Source organism: Notothenia rossii, assembly GCF_949606895.1.
Source record: "Notothenia rossii genome assembly, chromosome: 4".
Lineage (NCBI taxonomy): Eukaryota > Metazoa > Chordata > Actinopteri > Perciformes > Nototheniidae > Notothenia > Notothenia rossii.
This window is the reverse complement of record NC_136902.1, coordinates 20,346,054-20,358,175: the sequence shown is the minus strand read 5'-3', so window position 1 is coordinate 20,358,175 and position 12,122 is coordinate 20,346,054. Positions and strand designations below refer to the sequence as shown.

The 12,122-nt window shown below is 39.8% G+C and overlaps 1 protein-coding gene across 1 annotated transcript in view; it reads right to left on the bottom strand.

Annotated features, from left to right (window-relative positions):
* LOC307035032 (low-density lipoprotein receptor-related protein 1-like) overlaps positions 1-7,026 on the bottom strand; it is a 93,525-nt gene extending 86,499 nt beyond the window's left edge. Inside the window, exon 1 of the mRNA XM_079673968.1 lies at positions 6,429-7,026. Coding sequence (XP_079530094.1) covers positions 6,429-6,501 — 73 coding nt within the window. The 5' untranslated portion in view covers positions 6,502-7,026. The remainder of the gene's footprint in view (positions 1-6,428) is intronic.
* Between the last annotated feature and the right edge of the window lie 5,096 nt (positions 7,027-12,122).

Genomic DNA, 12,122 nt, shown 5'->3' with positions numbered 1-12,122 from the left:
CTCTGCGCTGTCTAAACAGTGCACACTGAATTGCCCTTCAGCACTGTGCATGGCAAAAAACATTAGACAAGAGTGAATGAGCAAATGCATAAGCGTACACAGAGCCCGGCTCTTATAGAAACTTCCAGCCTGAGTGGCTAGTAAAAAGAAAAATAACTTTAATGGCTTTTTTAATGGCAAGAACAATTCAAAGTGTTGTCTTGCTTTTGAAATCCAATTTTAGAAATCTTAAATTCTGAACTCTGTGGGATGGAACATGATGGGAAGGGTGAGTAAATCACCAATTCAACGCCAAGTGATGGAGGCCTCCAGACACCGTCACCAGCTGGGACACAACACTGACCCACTTCCCCCCCCCCTGCTCCGCTCCGTCTCTCTCAATATGGCCATCCCTGCTCTACAAATCAACTCCAGATCCATGCAGCACATTCCATCACCTTCTAATTGATTTCATGTGTGTAGCTTTTCCTGAAAAAGACAATCTGTTACAGACGAGCAGCAGGATTTAAAGCTCTTGCTGCTCGACAAAACAGCTTGTGAATTCAGGGGAAAGTTTACTTTTTGCTCGTTTCTCTTTGCTGCGAGACCACTTTTTTGAGCACATCCTAGTAGTCAACCAACCCAATCCCCTTTGGATTGTTTCTTGGATGAGCAGAAGTGGATGGATTTTGTTAAATGTTGTTCAAAGCTAACAGTGCTAATGGGAATATTTCATGACTCAAATGGATGAGTAAATACATGGCACTCTGGGCTCAGTGAAGCAATCGGAGAATGTTAAAATAAACCCAGGACTGTTTCTCATCATCCCACGCTTCTACCCCTCCTGGCCCTCTATTGTAGAACTCAGCTCTTCCTGAGTGTTTCAGGGAGTGAAAAGAGGAACGAACTAAAGTATGTAATTAGACCCCTGAAGTTAAGTTTGAAGTTATTACTCTGCGCTCAGTTTAACAGGATTTCAAAGCAGGAATCAATGCATTATATATAACAATGAAAACCAAACAATGACCACAGGGAAGAGAATGAGGGTAGAGGAATGTCATCATTTTATATTCTGTGGTCTATTAATTATTCACAGACTATTTTTTTGCCCAAACTTAGATATTTCACGGTTAGAAAAGTGTGATAAAAATAATGTAAAGTCCGTCCATTGCCACTGGATGTTTTTTTTCAATTTCCACATTGTGCAGTGCCCATCCAGTGGAAAGAACCACTTAGCTTTGTGACACACCAAACCCATGACAAGCACTGGAGAACTTTAACCAGCCCACAATGCACATCCAATGTCCGTGGGCTATTTAAGAACTAATCCACCATAACTATTTTCAAAGAGGTTGAATATGCATAAAAAGGAGAAGTCTAAGTTTGAGTGAATACTTTCTCTTGTGCCTAAAAGCCTTGTTTTTTTGTCATCACACAACAAAAGGGTGCAACTTTGACATCAGAGGTAACCTGATGAGGATCCGCAGGACGTCACAGGCCAGAGCAGTTAAAGGCAACGCAGTAAAAAGACATGCACTGAGTTACTGTGATTGATGGACATAAAGATAAATGCAAATAGGCATCATGGTGCTATAAAGAGAATTCTTCCACACCAGGGCTGTTGTCTCTGCATATCATAAGGGGAAAAGTAAAACCAGATTCAGCTATGTGAGCCACGATATATATGAAGGCTGGATCACATAAATTGAGGCATTCACAGCAACCGAGATGACTGTAAATCATGACTATCATGTATTCTAAAGCTACCAGGAATACAAAATCCAAGGCTACAGGAATAAGGTAGAAATACAGTACGTTATTAAATAAGGATTTAACTCAGCTGAAGGCTGAAATGTTTCTGTGATTTAATGAAAGTCAATCTCCATGAGTACCTCATTGGATTCGGTCTAAAGGAGAGAGGATGGATGAATGTTCCTGACTCAATAATGGCTAGTGACTTGTAAACAATACAATAAGGGGTTGTCTTAAGAGAGGACCTTTTTTGTTCAGCAGTGAGATCTGCACATGAATTGTCCTTAGCTTAGGCCTTGAAAAATGCAGTTTGCAGTATGATGCCAGCATGAGTGATTTAACTCTTGCAAAGTATGATTTTCCTACAAATAACAGAAAATTGCAATGGCCTGAAAACTCAAATTTCAGTACTAGTTACTGTACTTTTACAAAGAAGCTGTGGCAAGCACATTTAACGTCAAAGACTACACACACCCTTTAATCTTGATAGTATTGTTAAGAACCACAGAGTATATCTAACTTCCCAGTCACACGCAGAATAGTTTAAAGGTGATAACAGAAGAAAACAAGGAGGTGCATGAAATATAAACTCAAAAGATTAGAGCCTTTAAATATGACATGGCAGTAATTTAATTGTGATTATTTACCCTCTATTCTTAGAAATGTATTGAGAAGAAATGATGACATCATGAAACAAAATTGTGTTGTCTTAAATGATGTCAAGCCATGATGTCAAGTTTATATCACTATTTTGAGGGAGTGACTGTCACTTCAGACAACAATTCAGTTGAACGAGATAAACAAATTGGACCAACCGCCAACATATCCTTATCTTTACGACAACTAAGTAAAAGTAAACAGCTTTGACACATAGCAGCAGTCCATGAAATCGGAATCTTATCTCCATATTAGATTCTCCCTCTGACCAGTGATCAACTCGATGTCCCAAACAACACAGAGTCAGTGGCATCCACAACATCTGAGCCGTACATGAGTGTGACCTGGTAAAGCCAACTGAAACAATACATATAATTAAGGAACTGAAAGTGTCAAGAACAGGTGAGAAGAAGTTCACAATTAATGATGTCAAAATAAACAGGAATCACAAAGCCAGTATTCCCGCAGCTGTGTCAGGCAAATGTTGCACCTCTTTGCAACATTTGAACAACTCGGTTTACTCTCTTTATGATGCAATGTGGTGCAATGTAAAGATGTGTTATGGTAATACCTTTCATGTCAAAAAGATATACTAATTTAAATGAGGCATCGTCATATTAATGACAGGAACGGAAAGGAAAGGCCTGATTATATCACCATCAATAACCCATTTGATCTTTCTGCATTTACACACACCCACACTCCTCATTTTGTTAAAGAGGCTGATCCGCTTCTTTTTTTGGGTCTTAGGAGCAAAACCGAGTAAACAGTGATGTAGCTAGCGGAAAACACCAATTACAGAACACCCCTGCTATTCACAATCAACAAACTCTTTCATCTGTGGTCTCACGACTTCAATATGTGGGGAACAACACTGAGGACATTTGTGTTAATCTGGTTTTACCTTCTGCTAACAGATGATTGCAATGCAGCGCAGAAAGAAGACGGATACAAAGGGGATCTTTTCTGCAGCTAGGGTACAGAATCCCACTGGTGTCTACTATTATCATTTCACAAATACTTTCACTAGGTTAAAACCAAAATGAAAAACACATGCACACAAGCTTTACATTAAATCTCATTCCGAAGCTAAAGAATGTGCTCAACACGTTGGCTGTATTTCAATCCACATACTTAGTTCTTTTCTTTTGTTCTATGTTTCTCTGCAACAACATTCTTAAGGCCAGAAAAGCATAATGGGGATTATCGATGTCACACGATAAGAGCACATCAACAGACAGCCTTAGGTGTACATAGTTACAATAACCACTCCCCAGTGACCTCCACTTGGAAGAGCTGAAGAGAGCAATCCAAGTTCCATTAGCTGTTGAATTTGTATGAGGGATGCTGCATTTTTCCAGCAGATGTTTCCAGTGATAGTTCAGAGGAAAAGGTAAAGCCAGCTCCTATTAAAAAGGTCAGGCAAACAGAGTGTAGGCTCCTCAGGAATTCAACCTCTTTAGACTCTGACCTACGTTTACACTTTTTACCGACAGGGTTCTTCTGCTTAAGGTTATAAAAATCCTATGTGTAAGCTCTGTAGTTTCAAGTAATGCAACATGGACATCTTGATGGTATAATTCAAAACTATAAGTCAATGAGGAGGATTTAATTTAACAAAAGACCATTTTGCAACCCAATGACAATCGGGTAACTAAAACAAACACCACATACAATAAAGATTAGAAGTGAATCCTTGGTATTGAGGAGCTGGAACGCTACTTTTACTTTAAAATGTAAATACAATGACAATTCATCGATAACCAAAATTAGTGCAGATTTATTTATTCATTCAAGCAAAATCTCAATTTTTAAGAGAATTGGAAGCTTTTCTTTGTACTAGTTTCATGGAAAACGGATTATCTTTCGATTTTGGACAATTGGCTGGACAAATTGGTTTGAATATGCCGCTTTGGGCACTGGGAATTTGTGGGGGTGCATGGTGCGTTTAGCACGTTTTAACACATTTAGGGGACTCAATATTTATTGATTTTACTGCAAAAAGGAACTGTAGATTAATCGTTGGTTGCATTCTAAATTTCAACAATCCTACATTGAAAGCAATCACCAGTTCCATATTGTGTTCATGTTTAATTCCCCGATATAATCAGGACCCATAAACATTCAACCGGATTTTGTGAGTCCAAAAAATATGAAGTGCCTAAAAGTAAACTCTAAATCAACATAAAATATCAATAATAAACAAAGGAAGTTGGTCTAATGATAAACTGATAACTATAACCTTCTGACCTTCCTCTCAATAATCTCTTTGAATTCATAAATGTATGCCGCGGCCCAGTGGTGATCCAGACAAATCCAGTCCAAGTGGCTGGCCTTAGGGCTTTAACTACTCACTCACACCACCTCTACCCTTTTGGTTTAACACCGCTGCAATGGAATGATGATAAATCAACTGTTACTAATGATGTAACACACATTATATCATTCCATCTCTGACTCCCTGTGATGTAACTAAGTGTCAGTTTAAGAGAGCATCCAAGACTGATTCTTGAAAGTTTATTTCGCTTCACCCGCCCTCACCCCAAGCACTTCAGCTGGTCCCTCTTCCTTCCCCCCCCCCCCCCCTTGCAGTCACATCTAAGTTGGATTAATGGTCTCCCTGTGTCCAGATGTTACATACTGATGGAGGAGGTAGGAGGGGCTTGTAAAATCAGCTATGGCTTTTACTTTGAACAGGCTCCATCAAAATCTAATGAAACTTACATAAGATCTCCCAACACAGAGAGGGTCAGGAGCTATTTTTGTAAAGACATTGGCAGCATTAACTTTAGCTTCAGTGGCAAAATCTAGGTTCTAATGTGTTGCTTTTGCTTAAGGCATGAAAGTAAACGTGGGCTAAAAGTGGGAAATTAACATTGAGTCACATTGATATTACAAAGTTTTTCATAAACACAGCTGTCAGGACTGTGCTGGAGGGGACAGAGGACATCGCTACTAGTGCATGACTTTAGTATTTTAAACTCACAAATATTATGGATGAGTCAATGGACTCCAGAAAAAGATACATTCTGATTTTAGCATGTGCCTTCTTGATAAACCTATTTCATAAGACTATGTATGCAGGTGCAACATTAAATATTACCTATGGATATATCTGTAGAATACATGTGCTATTTTGTACCTCTAGATTTCCATTCAAGTGCTCAAGAAAGAAATAGCAGGCAGTTAGTTCAACAGGTCTGCACTGCATTGTCACAGAAGCAATGGTGCCTTTAATATCTCATTATTACCATCAGGGATTCGGGAGTATTAAGGAGCTCCCGGGACGTAACAGGATCACTATTCATTTCACTAGCACACAGTACCTGGCTGTCACTGAGTTGTGATTCCCAGCAGCTCTGACGCTACACGTCGGGACAAGCCGCGCCATTAATATTACACCTTTACGAGCAGACACAACTGTTGTTTTCATGCACGAGGAGGAATTGAAAACAAACATGAAAGCTGATCTGACCGACGGCTCCCACAGGTTTTTATAGGAAAGCCTGCTGCTTTTTATTTTTCCCTTGAAACAACAGCACGTTTGAATTGTAGCTATCAGCTGTAGCCATACAGACAATATACATGCGGATTGTGTTTTTGTTGAAAAAAAATTATGAGGGATATAGCCATTTTGTCGCAGTCAATCAGACAATATGTCGTTTTGTGGAGCTAGATCGTTCATGCAAGTGTTGCCTTTTACCTGCTGGGTATTCTAACATTGAGCAACCTCACTATCTGCCATCCTTGTAGACAGGCCCATTCTGTCTGCTCAGACTGCTAAAAAAAAACGCAGACTGGTTTTAAGCAAATCAACACGCTGCTTATTTGTGCGGTTTCATTAAAGGTTTTCCCAAATATCTATCTCTTCCTCTGAGAAGACCGTTGTGTGCACAGTTATTGTGAAGCCAAACCTATCTGCTGTGTTGGCTCCAACTCTGGTGAACATAGGCCTGTGCACAGATGCTTTGCAGGGGGAGCAAAAGTGGTCATGCTTTCACGAGTATCACAATGCAAGATAACACAACAGGCTTTCTTACCTACGGTTGCACCGTTAGGAGATATGATCTCCAAGCAGAGTATACATCCCAAGTAGAACAACCTCATCGCCATCTCCTGAGCAATGCTCGGCGGCACTGCTGTTAGAAAGGAATAGAGGAAAAGTTGGCTGGATTTCTAAAACCTAAAAGCCCGAGGAACCACCTCATCCGAACCCCTCCAATGGTCCGGGTGCGATTGTCCGTTGAGCTGCACCCTCAGCACGGTGTCCGCTTCAGACGGGCTTCAGCAGTAAAAGAAGAGTGGCTACAGCCCGGCGAGGCTATAGGTAATGCAGTAGCACATTCATATATATTTATAATTGATTATCGGCATTCAAACATGATGCACAGGGTAACCTCTGTCTCAGTGCTTAGTGGGGTCTCTGTTTCAGCACACCATGCCACTGGAGTCGTCCACACTTCCAAACGCACTGTAGCAGCCTCCGGATCCGTTCAGCTCATTCCGTGCCAAACTAAAAAGAAAATTAAAAAGTAAAAGCGTATTTTCCCCTCGGAGCACCAATGTCTCCCTTTGCTTGTGGTTGCATGAGTGGATCGTGAATCTCAAGCTCCAGGACTGTGGACGAGCCCGTGACGTAAGCTCGACTCCTCAAAAAATGGCATAACTAAGCGGCGAGCACCGTCTACGCATGCGCTAACACACCTCCTTTTCTCCTATTTCATGCGCTTTTTCACCAACCGTGGAGGTGGGAGTCGGCGCTGCCTGCAACTGCGCTACGAGATCAGCCATGTTGGCTCAATATTTTAAAAGAATCGTGATTCCTTTCGTTATGAGAATACTTCAAAGCAAATTGAACACCTGTGCAACCCTGACATGCCCGCAGTGTTCACCCCTAGTTCAACAATTATTCGTCTGCAGGTGTTTAGTCAAATCTAGGAAATACATTTTCTACCTATAAAGGGATATGTCAGTTAGAAGTACATTTTCACGCCATGCAATAATGTAACAAGGCTGCTTTTTTGTATCAATCATATTTTTTTACTGTTTTATGTTATTATTTTTGAATCAAATTTGATAAAGAAGGCCTGCAATAAATTCTGGCATTCAATGGTTTTATTTTCATGCTCAAGCATTCAGAGTTGATCAAGATAGCAGGCAGCCAGGCCCTTCAACCTCTGCATTCTTCACTAAATCATGCCCCCTGGTGGTAAATAAAAAAGTGATAAGGGTATGATTGCTTTGATATAGATATGTTTTTGGCTGAGCAAAAAATACATTTGCCCAACAAGTTATAAGTTAAGATTTTAAAAAAGATGATTCTGTAGGTCAGATAAAGACTTCACCTACAGTATATTCACAATCTATTTAACAATCAGATTACAATTAGGCAGACATTATTCCAATAAGCTAGATAATTGTTTTTAAAGTTTGTTAAGGTCCACTTTATCCAGTAATTTTGCGCTGTTTGAGTATAAAACAAGCAAACTATACAGATAGCTGGATCTTGATTTTAAAATATGAATAAATTAAGAAAAGGATGTCCCTTACAGGAAAATATAGTTGGCTTTAATACAAATTCAAGATTTTTCACAAGACACCAGTTAGCCAAAAATATTTTCCTCAAGACAAGAGCAAACTTAACAATGTCAATTCTTTGAGAAATTATTCTTTAGAGCTTTGATGGGTACTCATAAGGCATCCAATCCTGCAGGGGGCACCGAATACTTATTTTACAGAAAGACAAATGTAGACTGTTACTCATTTCACTTACACAACATAAAGAATGATCAAATTTAATGCAATGTTTGGTACATTGTACATGGCACAACCTCTGAGGAAGCTCTGATAAAGGAAACATTTGGTTATATCGAGAATCTTGGAACTTTGCTTCTACCAAAGTCGAAGTCAGTTGTAACTGAAACGCACATGAATGACTCTTTCTGCAAGTTGATGGCATTATGCAGTGTGTGTGTCTCCCCTTTTCCCACCTGGGTACTAAAAACACACGGTGTAACCTTGCTGGTTACTGGTGTTACGAATAAGCGTGCCTTTCAGGGCATTTCTGCTTACAGATGTTTACCCAGAGCCTGAATCACAGGGGAGAATGTGAAGTATGTCGAGAATCTGTGAAAAACATGCCTGAGGTGTCTGGATATCTGTCGAATCCACACATATGTTCACCCCAAGCATCAAAACTGAATATTAATGCAACGAAAGGTCAAAGGGGAGATAGTATGTTCAAGCTTAGCTAATCCAAAATACTATTTTATCAAATTAATTTACTCTATATTTACATTGCTGTCTTTGCTGTTTGTCAATAAATCCACATGATGTCACCTCAACCTGAGAATGCCCCCTTTGTGAGAGGAGGGTTAAGTATTGTCACGCAGGAGAGACAGTCGCCAGCATGCTGTGTGGGAGACAGCTTGAGAGAGTGCCAGCGTAAACACTCCCGAACCACATGTTCTCCCAGGGCAGAGGGGCTGGACTCTCTCCAGGCACATCTGCACACAATCCCTCCAATTTAAGCAAGCCAGCCAAGGAGACAGAGCAGGGCACAGGAGGGATAGGAGGGAGAGGAGTTCCCACTTCCCAGACACCTCCTCCTGGTGAGGAAATGAGGAACGCATCTGAGAGAAACAAAAAAGATTCCCTGCATGCAACCTTGTAATCTATCTTTTCGCAACTGTACGATTGTATCACACCACTGGATAAACATACCATGGTCTGCTTGGCTATAATAATTACCCAACCTTCCAATATCCTTGAGAGAAGATGGATTGCTGCATAAATCAAACTCCTGACTCTCACACAGCCCCACTGTGCATCTGTAACTACACTGCATGCATGAAGTATGCCATGCCTGTGATCTTTTAACAGATATTACTTTGGCACACTCAATCTCTTGAAAAATAACCATTTCAACTCATATTACGCCTAAATGAGAATATAAATGTACTCCCATCTGTCTTTGACATGTACCCTAACAGCTTCTCTTGGTTGCTGCCTGCTAGTGAAGTGTGGCTTTGTGCATGTTTTCACAGAGGTAATTACTGAGCAAGCTATGCTGACAACACCTGAGGAATGCAGAGCATGCACCAGCAGCCTGTGTTCTCCTAACCCCCCTCATCACTCACCCCAACTCACTTCTCCCCCATCTGTAACCCTCCCCCACACAACCCACTAGCCAGAGCCCCAGTCCGACACAAAGTTCAGCATGACATTTTCACAGGCTTCTTAGACTTGTAGATAATGACGGTGTTGTATTATTTTTTTTCAACCAGAACACCGACTTTGCACCTCTAGATTAAAATGCTTGATCAACAAAATGCTATTAAACATTTGCAATCCCATAACATTGTTTTGAGTTATCCAATAGTGGAGGAAACCCTATCCAAAAACCCAATACTCCCAGCAGGCCCTGCTATTCCCGATACTGGTGAGTTCACAGTGTTGAGTCACTCCCCAAACGGTCCTTGAGCTCAGCGGAACTCACGCCAATCTGGCTTTAACACACATATCAAAACATTGCATAGATTAAACGGGGGGAGTGAACAACTCAGAGGGAGTTTATTGAGGTCAGAAAATGGCCACCTTGAAAAAGTTTCAAAAACTGGCAATAGAGAGTAACGTATATGAATACTGTTATTTTTATGCGAATAAAACCAAAGCATTACGTTTTGATATTGTGTGTGTGGGAGACGGAAAGAGGGAGAGAGATAGATTAGGAATTCAGCTGAGGCTCTTCTGTTTGTCTGACTAGACCGTCATGATGAAATCTGATGAAATCCCTTGAGCCTCCAGACCAACATAAGTATAAAGGCCTTTCCGCTCTTTCTGTGCTGCTGAATTGTATTGTGCAAATGTGATGTCAAAAAAGGTGTAGTTTATGGCACACTGTATGGCTGAATGAACAATTTCTACACATTTGAGTGCTCATCAGTCAGGGTACGCTAGACAACCAAAAGGGTCATGGGATTTAGTTGCCAGGCAACTTCTGTTGATGAAAACGCAATTTGATTTACATGATGAGGGCCATCTTTAAGCTTGACAACTAATTAAAACAAAAGTGAAGGGATGTAAGATCATTTCTGACTTAGTTAAACAGTTCATCTTCTTAAGAGATTTTTTTGGCAGAGTTGAAGACATATCTTCCACCATTAACATTCCCAGTAAAACCATAAGAAGTGATATAAGAAATAGCTGGATGCACTTGAAGCTCCAGTATAATAGGCTAATAAACTACCATAACGACTATAAGGTATTTTTTCAGGAAAGCATTACTTTCAGATTTTATTCCAAAAAAGTAGCTTGATGTAACTAGATTAGGACACTAAATGTCCTGTTGCTCTCTTACTGTATTCAGAAGATTACTACGGATAAATGGCCTTTGTTTAGTGCGCCATTTCAAGGCTTTTCCAATCTTAGGTGATTGTGCTTGTTTGAAAAAAAAGCCAAAATGAAAGAGTACGCTAGCAATAGCTGGAATTAAATAATCTCACTTTTTCACATTTTTATTTTATTTACTTTAACCCTTTCATAACTTTTTTTAAATACCAAACATTAACTAGATTAAAAATGATAAAGATAGCAAAGATACGATAATAAGGATTTGACATTGGTGTTCTTTTTTTTTAAATAACCTGGTTTTATGACAATTTATATTGGTTTCAGGGGACGTTTTGTTTTTTTAGGATTAAAGATTTGCTTTGGGTGCTTTCTCCTCATCTTGATTTAAGACATTTTAAGTGTCAACTTGATCAGCTGGAACCATAATAGTTTAGAGGACAAAGCAATCCAACTTGATAAAAAAGAAAAGGGTAAATGTATACTGTATTAGGATCTTTTATACTTTTACACCTGAGTAACTATTTTACCATTCTACATATTCATATATTGTATTCTCTGAAAACTATTTTCGAAAAATATTAACTGATTCTGTTAACTTTCCTTTAACTTCAAATAACAATTCCAATAAGGGAATTAAGGAAAAATATATGCAACATTTATATGGGGCTTACAACCCCGAACTTTGCATCCAAACATTCACCTATTCAAACATGACTGATGGCTGCCATGCAAGCTGCCAACCTGCTCATCACGAGCGGTTATGGGTTCAGTGTCTCAAGGAAACTCTGGAGGAGCCCAGGATGGAACCAAAAAACATATCAACCCTAAATGACCTCCATGCCGCCTTTTTCATTATAAACCGTACACATTTGTTAGAAGTCATTTCCAGGTTTCAATTAACTGTGTCTGCTTATAAATAGTAGCAGGCTACCTTTTCACTTCTGGTGAGTTATCATGTCCTGAGTTGGAGCTCATTTACACTAAAACACCTGATTAAAGTATCGACAGATTGGGTCAACATGATGCTTTTGCACAAATTTCACAATCACAATTCCCAAGCTGACTTGTACAAATATCTGCTTTTCTGCATTTATTTACCAAAATCCAACGAACAGAGCAAGTACGGAGTGTAGACTGGTACTTTGAGAGGTGCCAGTTTAGCTCCTGGGCATGGGCAAGGTGCCCTTGAGCAAGGCATCCGACCAGGGCCGGCCCTTGGCACTGGCGAACTAGGCAGTCGCCTAGGGCACCAGATCTGGAGGGGTGCTGCGCTGGCAAAAAATTAAAAATATATTAAAATTATTTATTTTTAAAATGTTAATACTGCCTTTTTTTCTGCCCTTGATATAATACATTTACATTAATAATTGAATAAAGTAAAC